At 39.5% G+C, this 26,731-nt stretch overlaps 1 protein-coding gene across 1 annotated transcript in view; it reads right to left on the bottom strand.

Moving 5' to 3' along the window:
• VOPP1 (VOPP1 WW domain binding protein) overlaps positions 1-26,731 on the bottom strand; it is a 1,075,975-nt gene that overhangs the window by 473,754 nt on the left and 575,490 nt on the right. Inside the window, exon 2 of the mRNA XM_044064818.1 lies at positions 1,518-1,576. Coding sequence (XP_043920753.1) covers positions 1,518-1,576 — 59 coding nt within the window. The remainder of the gene's footprint in view (positions 1-1,517; positions 1,577-26,731) is intronic.

The following is a 26,731-nucleotide window of genomic DNA, read 5'->3' as shown; positions in this document are numbered from 1 at the left end:
GTCATTAAATTGTCTAGATGTTTTAATATCCTTATAGCACAGAAGCTGCTTCAAATTGGAACAATTACAATATGCAAAACTGAGTTTAATACAATTTTTTCCAGTTCGGGCATAGCTCCCAAAATACCCCAGTTCAGTTAACATTTCATTAATCTGTTCCATGCATTTATCTAAATCAGTATTTAACCTATGTGTATGGAGAATATGGACTTCCCCTGAAACATGTGGTGCATGCATGCTCCTAAAGTGTAAATGCCTGTTTGTATGTACAGCCTTCGTAGGAACAGATGTATGTAATACATTCCCATCAAACATAAGATCAATACCTAAAAAGCAGAAATTTTGTATCTGATGAAATCATACAAAATTGTAAAAATTCTATACTCTGATTCAAATACTCAATAAAATCAAACAAAATATTATGTCCATCTTCCCAGATAAAAAAATACATCATCAACAAAATGTTTAAAGAAGCTAACATTATTTGAAAAAAAAAAACTGAATTTGAAAATAGGGACTATCACAAGGAATTACTGACAAGCATGAACAGGGATATTTTAGTTATGAGGGATACTGATGCCATACCTTATTTTTGTAATGATGTGGTTAGTATGAGAACAATGGATGGTACTGACTCTACGCTACATTATTCCACTACTTATAGTAGGTGTAGTGATAGAGTTAGGAAAATCATTAAGGACAACTGGGGCATTTTGAGAGCTATTCCAGAACTAGAAAAAAATTGTGGGTACTAAACCCAGTTTTGCATATTGTAATTGCTCCAATTTGAAGCAGCTTCTGTGCTATAAGGATATTAAACTATCTAGAAAATTTAATAAGACTGGCACTCACCCCTGTTATAATTGTTCTTGTTGCAATGCTATTAATAAGGATTTGAGATTTATACATCCTGTTACAAAGACGTTATACTACTTTAAATGTTTTGCTATTGAAGTTGCTACTTGCAATTCTACTTATGTTGTATACCTTGCTACATGTGAAGCGTGCTCAAGTTTTTATGTTGATCAGTCTACTAGGCAGCTAAAGGATAGGATAATAGAACACTATGTTAACTATGATCTCTACTTTAGGCAAGATCCTTTATATTGGTTTTCTCTAGTATTATATTGGGCACACACAGCTAGGCTTATAAAGATCTCCGGATCAATAGCACAGTAAACACTTATGAACCTCTGAATTTCTCAACACCATGTGCAGTAAAAGAAGTCAAACTGATTACCCAAGTATATCTTTAAATATCATAAGCAAACAGTCAAGGAATTTGCAATCATGGACAGTTAGGAACAATACCAAACTTTTGAACAACAGACACAGTTCAGTAAGTGGAATGCTGTCAATGGCTGGATCAAGGTTACCATAGTGCTATACTTCTGGAGGGCACCAGATAAAAACGAAAACTCATGAAACATTAAACTAGTGGAATGACTCCTGAAGACACAAACAGGAAGACTCTAGACATGTGAAATGTACAGAGGCATCCATGCAAGAGTACTTACATGAAATAAGTTGGATAACCGCTCTCAAAGTACCAGCAATGTTTCTTGGCCTCTATGCACTGAAAAGAAAGAATAACGCAACATATTAATTATTAAAGAAAAAAATCCATTCAAATTGCATTCTATGATTTTTAATTATAAATGAGTGGTACAGAGCATTCATTATGAATAATACAGCCAGCATACCTCTCAACCTCTAAACAGAAGAAAACTTGACAAAGCCAAAAATAATGGGGGGGGGGGGGGGCAAAGGCCCAAAATCAGGGACAGATTTTAAATACTACTCTTATAAACTTAGAAATTTGCTAGAATAACAGGTTCTGCGTTAACATGCATTTTCTGAAGAATATGAATTCTAAAAGTCAGATGTATGTCACTATTTAGCTTGCCAGAAAACCACAATGAGAAATAGAGCAAAAATATGAGGAAAAAATCTGGACATTCTGTGAAATGAAAATCTGGACAGTTGAGAGATATGGCAGCCCATCATTTCGGAAACAGACACTGACATAGCAGATAACATATTGTTCTTGGACCTACCTACTCTGGGGACTGCGGCCACATTAGTTTGGTTGCTCTCCTCCTAGAAACAATCTTATGTTGATCTGAAGTATAATTTTACTGAACTTATTATCTGAATCAATTGCTTATCTAAGCATTTTGTTTCATTTTGTCATTACTCTCTCATATAGCTGTGGAATTTCATACAATTTCCTTGAAGCTTTCTTCTATATGTCACACTTCAGTCACAGATAGAAGTGTTAATTTTTTTATGAAAATTCACTACAGTAAAATTGCTTTGTTCTCCATGTTCTTGGAAGCCCATTTGTACATCCTTCTTTCACCTGCATTTTAGCATTATGTTAAATAAAATCATAATGACAATCTGTGCCTTATTATATACACACCTATAACTGAAATAAATAAAAGGAATGCTATTGAAAATAAACACTTAATAAGAGCAAAGTACCTGCATCATCTGCATTTCTACCATCAACAAAAACTTATGGAGCTTCACCAAAATGTCTTTTGGGGAAACCATGACTTTCAGTGTGTGGATACAATCACAGCCAGGTACTTTAAATGATAAAATGTGACTATACTTACTATAGCCCACATCCCAGAATCCCATGCTGTAATCATACAATGGCACCATATGTTATTTAAATGTAAACCTTGACTAGGAGTGATGCAGAGCTAGTAAATGAATTGTGCTGCAATTTTGTAACCTTCCCAGAAACATACTCAGCAGTCATATCTTAGGATTTTTCTTCCTGGAGTATAATTAAGAAATAATGCATAGTAATGTTTGTTGTATCATAGGATATTAACATGCCTTGGGTAAAATGGGAGGCACAACACAAAACCAAGTGCTTTTTTTAGATGGAAAGTAATAATTTGATATGAAAAAACATCCCTATAATCAAATTTGTTTACTTCTTTTGCCCCTTACTTGATAAAGAGTCAGGTGTCAGACATAAAATTGTTCATTTTGTGTAATCTAGAAGAGTGCCGATACATAAAATAAATGATTATAGTCTATATACAGGAAATGCCTCTGCAGAATGCCATTAGAAAACACATTTCTAGCTACATTAAGCAGAATGATTGCACAGTTAAACAGAAGAGTTCTCCTTTTCATCCTCTTAAATTTAATGATTACTTTAATGTGCCCAGCATTTGAAATAAAACTAAGGCAGTCAGTTGAAGTCATCAAGTAACATACTAATCTGTGTTATTGAATGGGCATTGTTTTACAATAACTTGCTTTTTAACATGGTGCCTTCTATTTGTTTCAGCATTTCTACTGTATTGTAGTGAACACACACACACACACACACACACACACACACACACACACACACACACACACACACACACACAAAATGGTATGCAAGTCCAGTTTCATACATGTAATAATTTGTGTAGTTTTGTTTGGAATTTGCTTCACTGAACATTGCATGGAAATAACTGACCTCATAGGGGTATTGCATTATGAGGCCCAATGTCTCATGTCCTTGTAACTTCTGTTGTAGTTACTTGCATTAGATCTGTTTATTTATCTGTTATTTATTTTTCCCTGCTCATTAACTGGTATTAAAGAGGAAGGGAAAAGACAGGTTCCTATATTTGCTGCAGCTGCAGTTAGTTCTATTTTTCCTTCCACCCACAACTGTGCCTTTTTAAGAGTTGCTGTTAGTGAGGGGAAAGGAACTTGGGACTGCTGAAGGAGATTTCAATCATGGCCCTCGAATTTTGTGTCAGATTAAGTGTCCTACTTTTGTACTAGACTTTGCCTGTATATTAATATGCTCAATAAAGCTGACAGATTCTCCAAGCTTATTTTCTAATGAAAGGTGTATCCTGGGGTTCATTCATCACTACTTGTCCTATAAGCAGCATAATGATAACAACAGATTTCATTCTAGATGAACACTCTAAGCGGAGGTGCTTCTATTATTAAAGAGCTGCCAATATTACTTTTAGATTTCTCTTTTTAGAGTCTTGTTTTTTTATATATATATATAAAGGATTAGTGCAATTGTTTTAATTCATGCATATGCATAATGTACTATAGTCCATATGCAACAAGTACCTCTGTGAAATGCCATTACATGTTCCTAAATTTAATGCTTTGATATATATATATATATATATATATATATATATATATATATATACACACACACACACACACACACACACACACACACACACACACACACACACACAGGCACATAAATATAGGTGTGCATGGATATATAGATACAACTGTGTGTGTCTGTCTGTTTGTGTGTGTGAGCATGTAGCAAACAAAAAGTATGGAACTAGCTCCATTAAAAGCTTTATTACAAACTTAATATCTTTCTTCCTTTAAATGTATAGGATTTAATCAAACTGACAAATAACATCATTCATAAGCATTCGATTTTACATACTTTCAGTTTTAAACCAAGAAGTAAAAAGGTCACACAGCCAAACCAATTAGTAAAAACTACAAGAAAAATCTAACCAAGTTATAGTTTTCACTGTGTGATACCTTAAACCTCCTGTAATAGAGGCCCATGGGATATATGCAAATGACCCCTTAATGACATCAAGTCTTTCAGCTATATGGCTTCTGAAAGGCCACGACTTCTTACTTTTTCTTTTCAAGTCTTTGTGGACATATTCATCCCAATAAGGCCAAGTCCCACTAACTGTGGACATGTTTGCATATATCCCATGGACCTCTTTTACAGGAGGTTTAAGGTATACTTTCAGTTTTATGGAAATGAGAGAAAAATGAAGTAAAAAATGGCACTAGCCCTTTATAATAATAATAATAATAATAATAATAATAATAATAATAGAAAAAAAGTGTCAAACACAGTTACTCAAGGGGAGAAATGCCAAAATCTATTTCGTTACATTTCAAGTGGTTATAAAAACACAATTATACCATGACCCCCATTAATATTCCAAAACGTGCACGCTGATTGGCCAGCATGCACGTTGTAAATCGACTTATACTAATGGAAAAAGGTCCGGTCGCCCGGACTTTTTCCATTAGTATAAGTCTCTTTTAAAACACTGTCTCGCTATGTTAAGAGTTTAACATAGCGACACAGGTTTAAAAAAAGCAACGGATCTCTGTTGCCTTTTTTAAAACTGTCTCGCTATGTTAAACTCCTTTAACATAGCGACACAGTGTGTAAAAAGCAACGGAGATCTTGCTTTCTCTGTTGCTTTTTTTTTAAACCTGTCTCGCTATGTTAAATGGGTTTAACATAGCGAGACAGGTTTAAAAAAAAAAAGCAACGGAGACAGCAAGATCTCCATTGCTTTTTACTGTTTCGCTATGTTAAATGGGTTTAACATAGCGAGACAGCTTTAAAATAAGCAATGGACATCCGTTGCTTATTTTAAAGCTGTCTCGCTATGTTAAACCCATTTAACATAGTGAAACAGTAAGCAACGGAGATCTTGCTTTCTCCGTTGCTTTTGGCCATGCGCAGTACATCAGAACTGCCGCGGATACCAGCCAGCTGCGGAAGGGCAGCAAAGAGGCATTATGCAATGCCATTATTTAAAAAAAGTAATTATTTCTTTTCTTAAATAATGTCATAGTATAATAGCAATAACCCACTTCTGGGTGTGGGTAATGCGGGATTTACCCACGGTTGTCTTTGTTTGGTCCCTCGGGCTTCGCCCTTGGGACCAAACCACACCAAACCGTGGGTAAATCCCGCATTACCCACACCCAGGCATGGGTTATTGCTATAATATTTAACCCTGTGCAGTTGTTTAAACTGAAGTGCATTATCACTCAAAAGGCAACCCAGAAAACAATATTTCCAATGTACTTCCATTAGGAAGCATTTTTTTCAATGATTTAAAATGAATGTAACATTAACAAAGATGATATTCCTTTCAATGTGTTTTTACTACATTAAAAGCATTTTTCAACTTTGAATGGACTTGTATATCTCTAAGATGAGATGTTTTTGAAAGTTTGGTAAATATTAATGGTAATTTCTAATAGCAATGTGCTTGTCTTTAACAGTTATCCATTGTTTTTACCAAATGAGACCCACAAAGTACAAATACATTTTCCAAGTTAAGTGAGTTCCTCAGAGTCAGACAGTATGCATGTGGAGATCGGGGTATCTAACCCAGCACTATATGATACATTTTGTTAGCAACATCTAGCTTTAACACCAAAAGTTATACTTCCAGACATTATAGCAAATGTTGCTTTGTAATTGTATTAATTTATTTCTGGGGGGGTGCATTTTAACATGCCATCTATGGGACCCCCCCATCTTGCATATTGCTTGTCTGTCATTACACCATTGCTTCATGAAAAACGATTCTCTACATCATCAACAAACATCACAACACAGTAATTGCCATATGATACTGTGATAAAATGGTGCAATGACTGTGTTATAGTTTGGGAGGTTGCACCATAAAATTATTATTTTTTTACTTTTTACTCCTCTGCTTCAGTTTTTCCAGCTATCTCAGTGCCCCTGTCCATTGCCAGGTCAGCCATCTTTTCCTATTCTCCCAAGGCTATCTCCTTTCTAAAGGCATCTTAGAGAATCACACCATTGATTGCTTCCATGAGAGGGGTCCATTTATGACCTACCGTTGATATCCCCCCTCTGTGTTTGTCTGTTACATCTGAGGGCTACTGATCTCTATGGACCACACCTCCATGCAAAGACCACCTGGACAACCATCCTCCTCTGTGGGATTGGCATATGCCCATCCTCACTGGTCCTCCCCCGTGGGATGGGCATGCTCATCCTGCAATGTCTGAGCCATTAACTGAACCTGAGTCATAGGGCCATAGTTAGGCCTTATCCCTCTACACCATGACACTCGGATAAGATGAGTATGTTGAGTACTTGTGGAAAATTATTTATAGCTACCAAGCTTACATTAATTATTTATTCATAAGGTTCATCAGTTCATGAATTTCTGGTACTTTAATGTAAAATTCAAAATATGCAGGTTTCTTTAAATAACATTATGATTGCTGCAGCATTCCTGTGCAAAAGCCAGACAGAAGGGTATATTGTACTACCTCAAAAGCATGTGTACCTTTTGGTAAAGGGGCAAACTGGCAACAATGTGCACAGTTAAAAAAGTTATGCTATCTAAATTTAAGTGTCGATGTAAATGAACAAAAGCACAGTAAACAACTTGGGGCGTTGCTAATACATCTATTACTTCACTCATGGGGCAGGTGTAAGGCACTTGACTTTTAGGCTCAAGCCTTGCAGTGCCCCTTGTTGAGTAGTAATACCTTTAACATGCACACCCCTTCTGTTTTACTTCACAGACACAGAAAGGAACTGTGTAACACATGCACACATTGCATCAGGTTACTGTAATGGCCTCCATAAAACACTGCTGTTATTGTTATATCACAGCAGTTACATTAGTGCAGTAGCACATGCATGGATGATCTGTGTTGTACCAGCATCACTACAGCCAAACAGCAGCCTGTAATATGACTCATTTGCTGTTGTGACATCATTCCCAGAGTATGAAGAACTAAGGAGATGCACATAAACACTAATACACAAAAAGGATGATGATCACCATGCACTTCAGAGATGTTCTGACTTGTGCTGCTGACTCCTGGTTACTAGCCTAGCAACACTCCCACAGGGAGAATATTGTATAAGCAGTCCACAGCACCTTATGATGCATATGTTTGTAGTTAGCATAACACATTAATTTTATGTTGTGCACCTTAAGGATACCAAACTATTCCCAGGTGCCTAGTATGTTATCATCATGTGGGGACCACAGGCATGCTGGGTAATTATATTAGGTTCTTCTCCTGAGTGCCCACTGTGCTTTTTATAGTAGGTGCACAGTCTGTTAAACCATACATCACCACAGTGGTGATGATAACTCTTAATCACCTCACATGCTCTATTGTCCTAGAGTGTGAATTATTTTCTGCTGTAATCTCTTACAGTACAGTGTAACAACCATTACCTTACTTGGATAGAAGGAAGTTTCTTTGCTCACCAGTGGGAGTGGGGAGCCTTGAGCAGCCTACCTGTCCCTGTAGGAAGTGACCTCAGCACAAGAGCTGTAGTAATTGGTTGTTTTGGACCATTTCTAGCTCTTTTGTAGTTCCCTGTTTAAAATCCGCCTCTGGGCGTTTTTTTTTCTGGCTATACTGCTCAGACAAGCTCCTCGTGGTCCTGCAGAGTGGTCCTAGCTACAGAGAACTCAGAAAAGTGACTACTTTCTGGATTTAAGTATCTTTGCTGTTTTTTTACTTGGAATAGCTTCTGTAGCTTACCCTGAACAAGCTTAAACTGTTTTTTTAGCTGTTTGCTGCATTATTTTAAAATCTGCACTTAAAGTTACTTTTTAGTCGAATTTGATCGAAAGTTTGTTTGTTTGTTTAATTTAACTGTTGAGGCTGCCCACTAAAGTGTGCTAGCCTGTGTAACTGATTTATCACTGTTTCTGCATTTTCTGTGTGTTTCTATCAAAAAAACAAAAAAACAAAAAAATAATCCTTGTTTTCCCGCCTCTCCTTGACTAGTTTAGACCAGTTTACAGGCATTGCTGTATTCTGGGCTGTGGTGTAGTTCCTGTGTTGTCCATTACCTTACTTGGATAGAAGAAAGTTTCTTTGCTCACCACTGGGAGTGGGGAGCCTTGAACAGCCTACCCGTCCCTGTAGGAAGTGACCTCAGCACAAGAGCTGTAGTAATTGGTTGTTTTGGACCATTTCTAGCTCTTTTGTAGTTCCCTGTTTAAAATCCGCCTCTGGGTGTCTTTTTCTGGCTATACTGCTCAGACAAGCTCCTTGTGGTCTTGCAGAGTGGTCCTAGCTACAGAGAACTCAGAAAAGCGACTACTTTCTGGATTTAAGTATCTTTGCTGTTTTTTTACTTGGAATAGCTTCTGTAGCTTTCCCTGAACAAGCTTAAACTGCTTTTTTAGCTGTTTGCTGCATTATTTTAAAATTTGCACTTAAAGTTACTTTTTAGTCGAATTTGATCGAAAGTTTGTTTGTTTGTTTGTTTAATTTAACTGTTGAGGCTGAACACTAAAGTGTGCTAGCCTGTGTAACTGAGTTATCACTGTTTCTGCATTTTCTGTGTGCTTCTATCAAAAAAACAAAAAAAAAACAAAAAAAATAATCCTTGTTTTCCTGCCTCTCCTTGACTAGTTTAGACCAGTTTACAGGCATTGCTGTATTCTGGGCTGTGGTGTAGTTCCTGTGTTGTCCATTACCTTACTTGGATAGAAGGAAGTTTCTTTGCTCACCAGTGGGAGTGGAGAGCCTTGAGCAGCCTACCTGTCCCTGTAGGAAGTGACCTCAGCACAAGAGCTGTAGTAATTGGTTGTTTTGGACCATTTCTAGCTCTTTTGTAGTTCCCTGTTTAAAATCCGCCTCTGGGCGTTTTTTTCTGGCTATACTGCTCAGACAAGCTCCTCGTGGTCCTGCAGAGTGGTCCTAGCTACAGAGAACTAAAAAAAGTGACTCCTTTCTGGATTTAAGTATCTTTGCTGTTTTTTTACTTGGAATAGCTTCTGTAGCTTACCCTGAACAAGCTTAAACTGTTTTTTAGCTGTTTGCTGCATTATTTTAAAATCTGCACTTAAAGTTACTTTTTAGTCAAATTTGATCGAAAGTTTGTTTGTTTGTTTGTTTAATTCAACTGTTGAGGCTGCCCACTAAAGTGTGCTAGCCTGTGTAACTGAGTTATCACTGTTTCTGCATTTTCTGTGTGTTTCTATCAAAAAAACAAAAAAAAAAATCCTTGTTTTCCCGCCTGTCCTTGACTAGTTTAGACCAGTTTACATACATTGCTGTATTCTGGGCTGTGGTGTAGTTCCTGTGTTGTCCATTACCTTACTTGGATAGAAGGAAGTTTCTTTACTCACCAGTGGGAGTGGGGAGCCTTGAGCAGCCTACCTGTCCCTGTAGGAAGTGACCTCAGCACAAGAGCTGTAGTAATTGGTTGTTTTGGACCATTTCTAGCTCTTTTGTAGTTCCCTGTTTAAAATCCACTTTGCGCGGCTTTACGCATTTGTGCGCAGTTAAACAAGGTTAAACTTGTTCTGGCTCCGCCAAGTCTGCTCTTCAAATTTTCCCTTAAGGAAGCTCTACTCTTAGTATAATCAGACTACTCACTATATTATAAGCCTAGCACTTGTTCTCAAAACTTCTCTACTAAGTAAGCACTCTCGTACTAAGTAAAGCACCACATCCACCTACCACCCCTGTGAATATCCACTTCCCTTAAAGGCACAGCACTCCCTTATACTGTTCTAGCATGTTGAGTGGTAGATTACTGGCGTCCTCTCCAGTCCAGCTGGTTAATCTGGCTATCTTGAGACAATGCTACAATTGTCTCATGTACACAGACAACCCTCTCCTCCTCCCAACAAACACAAATACATGTGAGAGATGCAACTATATAGCCAAACTGGAGGCTGAACTCTCTCAACTCAGGGCTGGCATGATTAGACAGGAGGAGATGGTAACCACACACACAACAAACCCAGTCCCACATAGACCTACCACAACTGCAAACCAAACACATAAAAACACAAAGACATACTCGGAGGCTCTAATAAAAAAACCTACCAAAACAACAGAGGCTCCCAAAGCAGACATCCAAAAATCCACCACCTCAAAACAAAACACATGCAACACATACTTCAATAAATCAGTGTGTCAACCAATCACAGCCCTTAAAGCCAAACACCATGCCTGATGCACTAGTAATAGGTGACTCTATAGTCAGACACACTGATGTCCTGCTTACCAGGCTGAACAAGGAGAGGGTGACTGTGAGCTGCCTATCAGGAGCTAGGATCCGCCACATAACACACGCACTCAAGTCACTCCAAAGCAAGTACAAATATGACTCCGTCATTGTCCATGCTGGCGTGAATGACCTGAGATGTACCTCCCTGGACTACATGAAAAGAGACATAGAGGAGCTCTCCGATTATGTAGCCCAGGCTTGTATGACCCTGACCCTGAGCAGCATCTTGCCCTCACCAAGAATGATGCCACAATACAAAGACAAGACAATCAGCTTTAATAATTGGCTCAAGTACTGGTGTCATTCTAAGGGGATCCAATGTCTGTCTGCCTGGGATGACATGTTGGACAAACCACGCTGCTTCACAAGGGATGGCTTACACCTGTCACCACTGGGCTTCCGGATATTGGCTAAGGCTCTTGCCACCCCCATAGTGCCTTTTTTAGGCAAGGCTCAAAAGACAAACCCACCTCCTTAGAAAACAAAAATGGAAAAAAACTAAGGGAAATGCTGCTCAACGCCAGAAGTCTAAATCTCAAGATGCAGGCACTTGATGCACTCCTCAGCATGGAGAACATCGACGTCTGTGCAGTAACTGAAACCTGGTTCAAGGCTCCTGAGAGCACCCCAGTGCTACCAGGCTATACCTCGTATCATGCTTTTCGATCCCAAAACCCGGGCCGAACCACAAAGGGAGGGGGAGTGTCCATATTCATCAAGGACACCCACACCTCCAGGTTAGTAGCAACAAATGAAGCATCAGAGACCATACAGGTGCAACTAACCATAGGCAAAACTGCTATACAACTGGTAGCATGTTACAGACCACCCTCCCAATCTCAGGAACCCCACTCAGCCTTCCTGAAGACATTGGAGGATATGAATGTATCACAAAATACCATCATACTGGAAGACTTCAACTACCCAAACATAGATTTGGTACATTATTCTAGCCCTAACACCCTAGCCCAAAGGTTCCTGGAATTCATAAATTCAAATGCACTGGAACAACTAGTCACCTCTCCCACTAGGGGAGATAATATACTAGACCTGATCATCATAAACATGGGGACAAAATGCTCCACACCGTAGGTATACCCCTCACTAGTGAGATCTGACCACAAACTAATCACCCTGGATATACATATCCCACCTCCACTCCCAGCACAAAAGACCACAGTGAAAAACTTCTCAAAAGCAGACGTTACTCTTCTTAAGACTGAGATGGTATCCTTTAAGCCCACTGGGCCAGTGGATACCACATCCCACAATGCCGAATCCTTCACAAATGCTTTCTATGGACATCTCCAAGAATGCATGGATCATGCAATCCCAAATAAATCCAAGTCCCTCTCCACCAAAGGCAAGCGTCCTGTCTAGTGGACCTCAGCCATTGATCAACATTAGCAGAAAACTACATTCTCTCATAAAAACATCCAAGGCCAACTTTGAGAGAAAAATTGCTAAGGACACTAAAGATAACCACAAAGCCTTCTTCAGCTATGTTAGAAACCTGGGTGGAAACCCTCAGATATGCTCAGAGTTAGTTCACAACAACAAAAAATACACTGAACCCACAGATATTGCCAACATTCTGGCTGACAGGTTCAGTGCAAATTTCTCCCCTCCCTCACCCCCAAAAGAAGAAATACTTATCCCAGCTGAATGTAATCTCCCTGTCATCTCAGATGTCCAAGTGAGAACCGCCCTCAACAAAGCTAAAAACACAGCATCAATGGGACCTGACGGTATCCTGGGTTGCATGCTACATGAACTCCAAGAGGAGCTAAACCCACACATAAAAATGCTATTTAACCTTAGCCTTACTACAGGATATGTACCTGAACACTGGCGTACAGCAACAGTGGTCCCACTCCACAAAGGGGGTACCTCTACAGACCCTGGGAACTACCGCCCTATAAGCTTAACCAGCCTGGTCTGCAACGCTATGGAAAGAATCATTATGGAACTCATAAACAAAGACATAGGGGACCTACAGACACTTGACCCCACCCAGTTCGGCTTTGTAAAGGGCAGATCCTGCCTTTTGAACCTGGTTGACTTTTTCAAAACAGTCACTAGAGCCATTGATGAGGGCAAAGCAGTCCATACAGCCTACCTGGACTTGGCTAAGGCCTTCGACACAATACCCCACTCAGGCATCATAGATAAGCTCAACAGCTTAAGCGTAAACCCTTATGTCACTAGATGGGTTGCAAACTGGCTAAAGGACAGAACCCATAAAGTTAAAATCGCTGGAGCAATGTCAGACTCAAAGCCAGTCACAAGTGGTGTCCCACAGGGATCTGTCCTGGGAACCCTCTTGTTCGGCATTTATTTCTCAGATGTTAAAGCAAACATGGGAGGGTTGTGGCTGACAAAGTTCACAGATGACTGCAAACTAGGCGCCATAGTCGATACACCAGCGGACACATACATCCTACAAAAAGGCCTCACAGAAACGGACAACTGGTGCCGGAGTCATGGCCTTAAACTAAATGCCAAACAATGTATAGTCATCCCCTTTGGGAAAAACAAAGTACCCACAAATTATCACATAGACAGCAACCCACTGAGTACGGAAAAAGTAATCAGAGACCTAGGGACCCAAGTCGACAGAGACCTCTCATTTTATACCCATGTTGCCAAAGTGGTTAGAAAAACATTCTACCTTGCACACCTCATCATGAAGGGATTCACATCCAGATCCAAGGATGTCATTGTACCCCTATACTCCTCCCTCATCAGACCCATGATTGAGTACAATGCCCCATTTGGTATGTACCTCACCCAGCATTTGCAACAGCTGGAGAGACCACAAAAGTACCTCACCAAGAGGATCAAGGATCTCCAACATATGTCTTATTCTGCCGGACTAAAGAAACTTCAGCTCTATTCAGTAGCATACCGCCTGCTCAGAGGTGATCTCTGCCTGACGTACAAGGCCATGTCCAATCAGGATCTGATGGACATGCTCCACCTCAAAAAATCCAAATCCATCAGGACCATGAGAGCTAAAGACTTAAACCTCGGCACAAGTATGAATAGGACATGCTGGAGGGATAGATTCATAACCCAGAGGCTTCCCATGCTTTTGAACAAGATCCCAGTTCATATTAGGCAGAGCCCCTCACTGACTCTCTTCAAGAGAAATCTTGATGAGTGGATGGGAGATTGTAAGTTTAACCCAGGGGTCACATCTGTGTCACTGCTAGACAGGGGCACAGTAAACTAATTCTATTATATAAGGGGACCTTCATTGTGTCACTACTAGACAGAGGCACAGTATTCTAAATTTATTCTGTACATTTTTATACCATTTCATGGGGTGGCAAAAGCCACATCACTATGGCTAGGCTTACAAATGCCCCAGGGCAGATAGCCTAGTACTAAACTATGAAACTATGAAACAACAGAAAGTGCCTAATAAAAGATCTTCAGAGCACAGTGCACACCTTCTCCTTTGTATTATCATAGCTAATTATTGAGTTATATTTATAGTGACAATGAAGGAGAAAAAGATGCAATTGTAGCTTAGAAAACAGTTATCCACACCTCAATGGAACTCCAGAAGACAGGAAACAGTAGATGGGCTTAACACAGTTTTAATGCAGTAAGAAAGCGCAACACATTAACGATACTCCTTGAAAATACGCTTTCGTCCTCAACTTCATCAAATACAACTAACAAACTAAATTACATGCCTTAAATACTTCAATTATATACAAATTCACCAATAAAAACAGTGCATCTCTAAAATGAACATGTTATAGGCTTTACCCATAATCCTTTTCACCTCCACTAACATAAATAACTTCATTTACAACAACAATTCTACACTTTAAAAGTTCTTTTTAATACAATTCATAATCTAAAATAAACCCTGTAACTGCTTATATCAATAAATGTTAAAATAACATCTCTCCTTATGGGTAATAAATCATAAAAAAACATGATACATAGGTTTATAAAATTTATAAAAAAATAAATTTAGGTGTCCACCATTGGATCTAAAACTTTCAGCTTCACATTTAAACTAACTACAGAATCTCCCTATGCAGGCACTCAACTCAATCAAGTGCCGCATTTGTGTTCTTTTTTGTAAATGTTATAATCCTGTCGTTCTCAGCTTTAAAACTGGGGCCAGAGATAAACCATCATATAGTCCAGGGATCCTCCTGGCTTCTAAAACAATCTGCCAGTAAAGTTCCCTGTATTCAATTCTGGTCTCCCACATGCCACCCCTCATTTCAGGTGTACTCTTCAGTCCAGCTGGTGAATCTGGGCATCTTAAGGCAATGTTACAATTGCCTCATGTACACTGACAACCCTCTCCTCCTACCACCCAACACAAATATATGCGAGAGATACAATTATACAGCCAAACTGGAGGCCAAGCTCTCTCAACCCAAGGCTGGTACAGCCAGTCATGAGGAGAAGGGAATTACTTGCACTACACCACCAGTCTCACATAGACCTATCATACCTGCACCAGCGAAAACACAAATAAATACACAAAAACATACTTGGAGGCTCTAAATAAAAATCTGCAAAAGCAGCAGAGACCTCCAAAGTAGCTATCCAAGCAACCTCCACCCCCAACACAAACCACGAAACATGTACTTCACAAAATTAGTGTGCCACGCAATCGCAGCCCTTAAGGCTAAATAACACACCCAACACACTAGTAATAGGTGACTCTATAGCCAGGCACACTGCTGTCCCACTCACTAGGCTGAACAAGGAGAAGGTTACTGTAAGCTGTCTGTCGGGTGCCAAGATCCACCACATAACACAAGCACTCAGGTCACTCCAAAACAAGTACAACTATGACTTTGTCATTGTCCATGTTGGTGTGAATGACCTGAGACATACCTCTCTGGACTACATGAAAGGAGACATGGAGGAGCTCTCTGATCACGTAGTCCTGGCCGTTATGACCCTGATCCTGAGTAGCATACTGCCCTCACCTAGAATGATGCCACAAGTATAAAGAAAAAATTATCAATTTCAACAATTGGCTAAGCTTCTGGTGTCGTTCTAAGGGGATCCAGTGTCTGTCAGCCTGGGATGACATGCTCGACAAGCCACGTTGCTTCACAAGAGACGGCTTGCACCTGTCACCCTTAGGCTTTCGAATACTGGCCAAGGCTCTTGCCGCCCCATAGTGCCTTTTTTAGGCAAGGCTCAAAAGACAAACCCACCTCCTTAAACAGCACAAGAAACCAAAAACTGAGGGTGATGCTACTCAATGCCAGAAGTTTAAACCTCAAAATGCACGCACTTGAGGCACTCCTCAGTATGGAGGAAATCGATATATCTGCAGTAACAGAAACCTGGTTTAAGGATCCAGAGATCACCTCAGCACTACCAGGTTACAACTCATACCATGCTTTTTGGCCACAGAACCTGGACCGAAATACAAAAGGCGGGGGTACATCCATATTCATCAAGGATACCCACACCTCCAGGTTAGTGGCACAGCACAATGCCTCAGAGACCATCCATGTGCAACTAACAATGGGCAAAACTGCATTTCAAATTGTAGCTTGCTACAGATCACCCACCATGTCCCAGGACCCCCATTCAGCATTTCTGAAAACACTGGAAAATACAAAGGTCCTACCTAACACTGTGATACTGGGAGATTTCAATTACCCAAACATAAACTGGGAGAACTACTCAACTACTAACTCCTTTGCCCAACGCTTCCTAGAGCTTATAAATGCAAATTCCCTGGACCAACTGGTCACCACTCCCACAAGAGGTGACAACATACTGGACCTGGTCATCCGCAACATGGGTGACCGATGTTTCATACCAGTGGTAAAACCCTCACTGGTTAGATCAGACCATAAACTAATGACTCTGAACATTCACATCCCGACCCCACCTCCAGACAAGGAAACGACCATGAAAAACTTTTCAAAAGCAAACTTCCCACTACTCAAGACTGAGGTGGTAAGTTTCAAAGCCGCCATGGTAAAGGATAATGCTGTCCAACCTGCAGAATCCTTTACAAATGCACTCTGTGTTAACCTACAAGAGTGCATGGATCGGGCTATCCCAAGCAAAACCAAGACTCACTCCTTCAAAAAGAGGAAACATGTCTGGTGGATCCCTGCCATAAATAAGCTATACAACAGAAGGAGGAAACTAGTACAGAATAGAGCAAAATCCCAAGAAGGGAAGACATCCCTGATCAGTATCAGCAAGAAACTACGATCCCTCATAAAATCATCCAAGGCTAGCTTCGAAAGAAAAATCGCCAAAGACTCTAAAGATAACCACAGAGCATTCTTTAGCTATGTAAAGAATCTAATTGGCAACTCTCAGATCTGCTCTGAGTTAGTGCAGAATGGCACAAAATACACTGAACCGATGGACATTGCCAACATCCTGGCTGACAGGTTCAGTGCAAATTTCACCCCCCCCTCTCACCCCCAAAAGGGCCCTTTACCATTCCTGAAGAATGTAAAGTCCCAATAATCACAGATACACAGGATAAAACAGCCCTCTCCAAAGCCAAAAACACAGCATTAATGGGACCAGATGGTGTCCCAGGCTGCGTCTTACACGAGCTCCAAAATGAACTAACCCTCATCTTAATACACTGTTCAAGCTCAGCCTTTCCACAGGCTATATTCCCAGAGAATGGCGTACAGCAACAGTTATCCTATTCTGCAAAGGTGGAGCCACAACAGACCCAGGGAACTATCGCCCTATAAGCCTGACTAGCTTGGTCTGTAAAGCTATGGGGCGCATCATCATGGAACTCATTAACAAAGAGACTGGGAACCACCAAACATTGGATCCTACCCTATTTGGCTTTGTTAAGGGCAGATCTTACCTCCTAAACCTGGTAGACTTCTTTGAAACAGTTACCTAGGCTATAGATGAGGGAAAGGTGGTCCACACAGCCAACCTAGACCTTGCCAAGACCTTTGACACCATTCCCCACTCTGGTATTATAGACAAGCTCACCAGCCTGAACATTAACCTCTACATCATGAGATGGGTTGCCAACTCGCTCATACATAGAACCCACTCAGTAAGAGCTGCGGGTGCTAGGTCCGACTCTAAACCGGTCAAGCTGCATCCCCCAGGGCTCAGTCCTGGGACCCCTCCTGTTTGGTATATACTTCTCTGAGGTACAGGCAAACACAGTAGGGCTGTGGCTTACCAAGTTTGCAGATGACTGCAAACTAGGGGCCATAATCAACTCTCTGGCTGACACAGACATCCTGCAGAAGGGTCTCAATGAGACGGATACCTAGTGTCAGAATCATGGCCTCAAGCTAAATGCCATAAAGTGCATAGTCATCCCCTTTGGGGAAAAACAAAGTACCCACAAACTACCACATAGGTGGTAGTCCTCTAAATACGGAAGATGTAATTAGGGATCTGGGGACCCAAGTGGATAGTAGTCTCTCCTTTGATAACCACATTGCCAAAGTGGTTAGAAAATCCTTCTATATGGCCCACCTAATCACAAAAGGGTTTGCATCCAGATCAAAAGAGGTTATTGTTCCCCTCTACTCATCTCTCATCAGGCCCATCATAGAGTACAATGCCTCATTTGGGATGTACCTTACTAGACACTTGCAACAGCTGGAAAGACCACAGAAGTACCTCACCAAGAGGACTACCAGCCTCAAACAGATGCCCTATGCAGCTCGACTAAAGAAACTCCAGCTGTACTCAGTTGCATATCGCCTACTCAGAGATGATCTCTGCCTGACATACAAGGCCATGTCAAACCCAGAACTGATGGACATGCTCCACCTAAAGAAAACCAAATCCCTTAGAGACACACGCTCTAGAGATCTAAACCTCACCACAACAATAAATAGGACATACTGGAGGAATAGGTTCCTGTCCCAGAGACTTCCCTTGCTCTGGAACAAGATTCCAATCTACATTAGGCAGAGCACCTCACTGACCCTCTTCAAGAGAAATCTTGACGAGTGGATGGGAAACCGAAAACTTACCCCGTGGATCAATTCAGTGGCTCTGCTGACAGAGGCACAGGAAACTAATCTAAAAGGGTGGCAAAAGCCAACACATTCTGGCTAAGCTTATAAATGCCCTCGGGCAGATAGCCTAGTACCTACCTATGAACCTATAAGTACAAAAAAACTAAACTTTCCTTTTCCACATTCTATAATGTGCTTATATAGTGCATTATTAACATTTCTAATACTTATGGCATTCAAATGTTCATATGCTCTCCTTTTCAGCTTTCTCTCGGTTTTTCCTACATAGAATGCCTTGCACTCACATAAGGCAAGATATACAACCCCACCGGTCTCACAATTACTGTAGCTCCTTGCCATGAGGGTTTTATTTCTGGAATCCAGGTGGACTAGTTCAGTATTCCTAATGAAAGGGCATTGCGCACATCTGCCACATTTGAATGTCCCTTTCTTTTTTTGGGTTCCACCCCCCCCCCCCCTTACAGTCATAGTGTCCTTCCAAAACGTTTTTGATACTTGTTCCCTTCCTATAGACACATTTAAAAGGGGTTTTAAAGTCTAGTTTAAGGTCACTGACTCTACTGAACCTAGTCCATTCCCTTTCAATGGCTCTACATACAACATTGGCATCCCCACTAAAATCAGGGATGAATGCCGAACCAAAGTTACCCTCATTCTTATTTTCTTTCAAACTTAAATGATCACCCACAGGGCTAAATTCAGGAATTCCCAAGATTGGGACATATATGCCTGTCCTCTCACTAGCCACTTCCTGTTTCACTTGGGTGATTAAAGTTTCTGGGTATCCACGTTCACAAAACATCCCATGTAACACATCACATTCTTTTCTAAATTCTTCATCATTCGAAATCATTCTACTAATTTTTACAAATTGCCCTTCTATAATACCTTTCTTCTGATGGAAAGGATGGGCACCAGCATAATGTAGAATAGAATTAGAGTGTGTCTAAATTATGAATTGTATTAAAAAGAACTTTTAAAGTGTAGAATTGTTGTAAATGAAGTTATTTATGTTAGTGGAGGTGAAAAGGATTATGGGTAAAGCCTATAACGTTAATTTTAGCGATGCACTGTTTTTATTGGTGAATTTGTATTTAATTGAAGTATTTAAGGCATTAAATTTAGTTTGTTAGTTGTATCTGATGAGGTTGAGGATGAAAACGTATTTTCAAGGAGTATCGTTAATGTGTTGTGCTTTCTTACTGCATTAAAACTGTGTTAAGCCCATCTACTGTTTCCTGTCTTCTGGAGTTCCATTGAGGTGTGGATAACTGTTATATTTATAGTGCCCAATGCTGCCATGCCCTTTGAACCAGCTGGCCTTCTAAAGACCCCTCCCTCTTCGAGTGTTGCTCAATTGGTGATCACTCTGCTACTGAAATGAAAAATACAAAATGTGTCTGGTCTATCTATCATTCATTTCACTGGGGTCTACAGTAGTAGTGTGCACTGACTGGTTGCTATACCATTAATTTCCCTGTAGTGTGCACTGGTTGGTCTGTGTACTAGTCATTTCTCTGTGGTGTGTCCTAGTTGGTCTATATACTATTCCTTTGTCTGTGTGCAAGGATTGGTCTGTATACTGCATATTTCCCTGTGATGTACTCTAGTTGTTGTTTACCATTTACTTCACTGTAGCATGCATTTCTTGTGCTGTGTAGTGTACTAGCTGGTCTGTATAGCATTCATTTCACTGTGCTGTGCATTGACTGTGTACCGTTCATTTCAATATGGTGTGCATTGGCTGGTCTGTATGCCATTAATTTATCTATGGTAGGCATTGGCTGGTCTGTATATCTTTCATTAATCTATGGTAGGCATTGACTGGTCTGTATGCCATTCATTTCTCTGTGCTGTCTGCTCTTTATTCTCTATACTTTTCATTTCCCTGGCTGTGTACCAGTTGGTTTCTATAGTATTCATTTCACTGTGGTGTGCACTGAAGACCAGCTGAGAAATGTGTTGTGGTTAAGGTACTATCCATAATACTACTGTCTTGCATTACAGACAACACTTCTTAAACCAGGCATGAAATCTGATACATAAATAAGTGCAATTGTTTTATTTCTTGTTTGTGATTCAACATCAGCTTGGCTACTCATTTTATTGTGACAGCCCGAGTAACATTCCCACAAGTTAGCAAAACAATTCCCAATTTCTTTTGCAATGTCTTTTCTCTGTCATCATATTTAAACTCTTGGCACTTGCACAAATCTTTCTGCAGCCTTATTTGTAGTATGGTGATTTAGCAATGTATTCATTTTATGTAACATTTTGCTGTGGGATACAAAAAATTCTTCACACTCAAATAAAAGTTCATTGTCTCTTATAAGTTGCATTAAAAAGCTAAATATATATTTTTTTCTGAAATAATGTTTCACTGATATTTTTCCACAACTGACAAGCTACATTAAGATATGTAACAAAACAAACAGAAATGAAAATAACTATTTACACTGTTTAAAAATACCAACAGATAATTTGTGACTAAATTAACCAAGTTTACCTCATTTCCTCCATATCCCTCCCAAGAAACACAAGCCAAATATATTTGTGATAACTGTCTGCAAGACTCTTGAGAACAAAGAGCTTCCAAAGCTGGGAAGAGATTTTTTTTTATTCCATCCAGAATTCTGCACATGTAGAACTCAGTTTCATAGGTGCCTGGAACAAATGTTCTAGAGGATTATGATCAGGTTGCCAATTATAACCTGTTTACTATGTGTTCAAGACATGGATGCCGAGAAATTTGCCTCAAAAGCAAAGTTGACATCCATTGCACATCTTTGTGTAAATGGTTGCATGACAGTGCTCTCGCTATAATGTACAGGAGAAACAGACAGTAGTGCAACACCACCTCAAGTCAAGACAAACCTTCAGGTGTGATGCCGAATTGTGAAATAATGGCAAATACATCTGTTGTCTCCTGTTTTGCTTTTTTATCTCCTGTCAATCTCATTAACACAAACTATAGTTTTGCTGTTAAAAAATCTCATTTCTTTCAATTTGCTTTCAAATCATTTTCACTAAATTATGTCATACAATATATTACATTTTCAAGATGTACTTTCCTGTCTTTACTCTAGTCATGGTTGTTGTATTATGGAGAGTACCATGAATGCCTTGATCATCCTGAGCTGAACACTACTTGTCTTCTAAAAAACTGATGCTGAAGCAACTATACTTACAAAGGAGACGATTTGTGTGCACTGATTCTCAGGTGCTGTTAGTAATCCTGTTCTAATTTTAGACTTAAGCATGTATGACAGAAGTCTGTTTTCCTAAAACATGGTTTACCCACTTCATAAATACAGATGACATTTAATGTAATTATGTGGCACTGATCTACTTGTCAAACACTTTAGAGTCCCTGCAGCTTCTTGCTTCACCACTTTTCTTTATCACCTTGTATATTGAGTTTTGCCCACTCACATCTTCATTGTAGTGGGTAAATAAAATTCATATCTAGAACCACAGATAGAACTCATGCAGTCAAAACAGGGTAATCCAAAAACAGCAGGCAGGAACCACTAAAAAAATAAATAAAAAAACTTTATTATCTCTAGCGCCTTGGTTAAGAACACAGCCTTCAAGGAGTACTAAAAATGTATTTTCAAACACAGTTTAAATACACCCACCAATAAAACAATAAAACAATTAACCAATAAAAATACACACATAATCATATCAGTGATCCCCAGTTACAATCTGTGTTAAGACCTGAGAGAAATAAAGTATAAAACTTGAGAATAAAAAAATAGGGTAATCCACCTCCATCAGCATACCTGTAACCACTGGCATTCCACAGGAACTGGTCCTGAGACCTCTACTGTTCAGAATCTATTTCTCTGAAGTACAAGCTAAAACCAAGGGACTGTGTCTGATAAAGTTTGCTGATGACTGCAAACTGGGTTCCATTATAGAATCTCCAAAAGATGTCAACATCCTTCAAGAAGGTCTTACGCAAACAAATGACTGGCGCCAAAGTCATGGCCTCAAACTCAATGCAAAAAAGTATTATCATCCCTATCAGTAACAGCGATGTTCCTGCAAATTACCACATCAGTGGCAATACCCTAAGTATGCACTCAGTGGTGAGAGATCTGGGCATTTAGGTTGACAGCAGCCTTGCCTTTGATCACCATGTTTCCACAATGGTAAAAGGACATTCTATATGGCTCATCTCATAAGTAAGGGCACTGCCTCGAGGAAATGAGAAGTTATCACCTCTCTGTACTCTTCACTTGTCGGGCCAATAATTGAGTACAATACCCTTCTGTTATGTACCTTTCCAAGCACCTGCAGCAAGGGAGAGAACACAGTTTTCTCAAAAGGAAAATTAAAGATCTTCAGCAGCTATCCTATGTGGATTGGCTGAAATCATTAGCACTTTATTGTGTTTCATACAGACTACTCAGAGGTGATCTCTGCCTTTCATATAACATGATCTCTGACCCTGCTTTATTAGAAATGCTGCACATCTGCAAGTCAAATGGCACAGGGGTTACTAGCTCTAAGCACCTAAACCTGGTATGTGACATCAACAGAACCTAATGGAGCGACAGATTTGTCTCCCAGAAGTTACCACATCTTTGGAATAACACCCACTTCCCATCAAACACAGCGACTTATTGGCCCTCTTCAAAAGCAGTCTGGACGATTGGATGGGTAACCATGAATTCATCTCAGGGGTTCCACATGTGTCCCTCTTGGACAGGGGCAATAGGTGCTGATCAGGGTAACAAGGGTAAATTTGGCTAAGCTTGTAAGGGCCCTTGGACCATTAGCTTAGTAACTTCCTATGACCTATAAAAATCTACCCCACTCATCCTCCACTAACAGCTTGACAGAGCAATATGCTTGTTCTGGCTTTTGAAATATGAGTATTATAAATTCTTAAAATACACGCTCTGTCTTATTATGTGTATCATTTTCAAAAGACATTTAGTTTTGTTGTAAGATCTGTAGAATTCTATCCATTACATTCAGCACTGATTTGAGTGTAGTACGCAACTTTCGAAGACCTTCATTTTAATTGGATTTCAGGCATCACTGTAAGATAAAAAAATGATGCACCGTAGTTTTGCACTGATCCTGCAGTCTGTGTGCTTCACCATAATTTTCAGCATTAAAACACAATACCACTTCTTGTATAATTTCTTGATTTCAATAAAAGTTACAGCAATTTTGAGCTTTCTAATTTCATGTTTAAGTATTTTTCCATTGTCACTCTATGAATACCCAGAAACTACTGACTCAGTGTTCTGCTGAATTTGCAAAGGTTTATCATCTATTTGGTGTCATTCAGGTTATTAGACAGTCAGACTAAGACAATTTAGTGCTATAAAACAATCATTCTTTTAGAGTTGTCACCACTCTTTTATACAACTTTATACAGACTTCTTGTCTGTGTCCACCTTGTAAGCTACATTTATGTGTGACAGCTCCATTTTGTGAAGCTGAACCAAGCTTTGTTTTCAAAACAGTGATGTCATAGATGCCTGCTGTCTGGTGCATTTATTTTTGGAGCATTTGGGTGACATCAGAAGGCATAATTATAGTAGTCCTGTTTCACAACATTTTTCTATAGCACATGGAAGATCTAGTGAGAATTTCTTTTTTAATGTTTTGGCCCGTCCCCACTTGCCCAGAGGGGTCAGCTTTAGGGTTGAATTAAATAAACTTGAAAGTAGAATGATTTTGAATTACAGGATGTTAGATCCTAGGGGTATGAATTTAGATGGTAACTTGATAGTATAAATGTTGTATGTCTAGGAATTCATTTAATTTGTATTTGTATTTAAAGGTATTTATGGGATTGTGATTGAATAAGGGTATATATATCTTTAAATGACTAATTGTTTAATTTGTTAAATATGCACTAGGTTTGTATAAATTTGACTACAGCATAATGGTTAGTTATTTCTAGAAGGTGAATGGACGAGGTACCAGAATAAATCAAAGTGTGGTTTATATGGCGTGGCTGTTTCCATTTTTTCTGTTTTTCATTCAAGTACGTGTTTTGTTTCCATTTGGGTTTATATTATTTACAGCACTTTTCATATCCACCTGGTAGTCTTGCTGGACTTTTTTTTAAACAAAAAACATCCTTATTAAATTATCACTTATGACATAGGAAAGCATACATTTATATAACTGAAAACAAACCATGTTGACATAATTTTAGTTGCAAACATTGTATCAGTATTGACAAGCTGGGTTTTGCCTGAGTTTGTTTTAGGATTGCAATGAATATACTGCAATTTTCATTGCTGACAACTGATGGGATTCAACTAAACCTTACTCCAAGCAACTGAAATGACTCCTTTACACTGCTGCTTTGATGTCAGGAATTACAACAGAATTACCTGAAATTAGGATTTATAAATATGACTCATTTGTGTTGTATTTACTAAACTTGGGTCCACTCCTTAAAGTAAATATTTTTGTATAGACTCATCTTTCACCTCCTAGTGAATTTTGTTTGCAAAATCCTACTGCTAAGATAACATTTTTATTGCACTTAATTATACATTCAGACTCTGCCATTCATGCTGATCCATTCTACTGAATGTGAATGTTTTAGCTGTCATCAAATGCTCAAGACAGAAATCAGTCTGTAAACATTTCACTATCTCAGCAAAAAGAAACTATGTATTTCTGAACCACTTATAGTTAACAGAACAGGAAATGTGTCATTTGTAGAACTAGCCACAACTGGCTGTCTTGCACTTTTAATATATGATATTAGGGATACTAGGCATCATTGGTTCAGTGCATCTTTCCCTCACAATTCCAAAGTATCGAGTTCATTTCTTACCTGTTGTAGAATCTGTGGATTTTTATAGTCACATTTTTTTTATGATGTGGTGTCTGTGTGTGTGTGTGTGTGTGTGTGTGTGTGTGTGTGTGTGTGTGTGTGTGTGTGTGTGTGTGTGTGTGTGTGTGTATTAAGAAACCTCGATGTGTAGTAACTTGACACAATATGTCATTTCTTGCACATAAGCAGTACACTTACCTAAAACTAAAACTGCAAAAACAAAACTGATCCAAAAAAGGAAACACTTTTCCAGTTAGCTAAAAACAGGCCAAAACTTTCAAAAACACACTGTATCTAAATTATAGTGCCATTAGGGAAAGTGTTTTTAGTAATGTGATATGTAGGGTTAGGATTAGCACTTATGAGTAAGGTCATTCACAGTACTTCTACCACCTGCCTGACACACCCACTGATTGACATGTATAACTCACTGGTGCACAGGGCTTGCCATGGGCTCCTGAGAGAGGCAATGGCAGGAAAGGGTCACTGTAGGAGTTACTGCAAACCCTCCACATACAAGGCACGCACATCCTGGCAAAGATACAGAAGACAAAATTCATCAAGAGTAGGAGTGGCAGGGAGGAGATAGTGCACAATGTAAAGGCTGCTGGCAGCTATAATAAGACTCTGCAACAGGAACCATGAATGGTAACTAATATGATACTCAGTGCTATGAACAAAGTAGGGGGCATGACCAGAATCATGTCCACCACAGCGGGTAGATTGCAAACAAAGAAATGGCTTTCACAGATAGGGGAGTTCCTGGTATCTCATGTGGGAGATTGGCTAGCAACAACCACCTGAGTGTCAACATGGTTGCATGAGTTCAGCACTAGACAGTACACATCCATATGCTCTGGTGTACTGCATGTGTCTTGGGACTGATTTACCAAGGACCATCTGCATATCTACCTTTTCATTTACTACTGAGCTTCAAAAAAGTATAAAATGAAGATGTTCAACCACCATGGTAGTTTGCAGGCATATTTAATGCAAATAACTATTAAAAATGTACAAAGACACGATAAAAAACAAAAACAAAAAAATATTATCAATAGATAAGCACTTTTGTAGTGTATGCACTGCTTCCAC

This window comes from Protopterus annectens, chromosome 3.part0 (genome assembly GCF_019279795.1).
Source record: "Protopterus annectens isolate FY-2018-M chromosome 3.part0, PAN1.0, whole genome shotgun sequence".
Classification (NCBI taxonomy): Eukaryota; Metazoa; Chordata; order Ceratodontiformes; family Protopteridae; genus Protopterus; species Protopterus annectens.
Note: the sequence above shows the minus strand (reverse complement) of the source record. Positions and strands in the feature narration are given on the sequence as shown.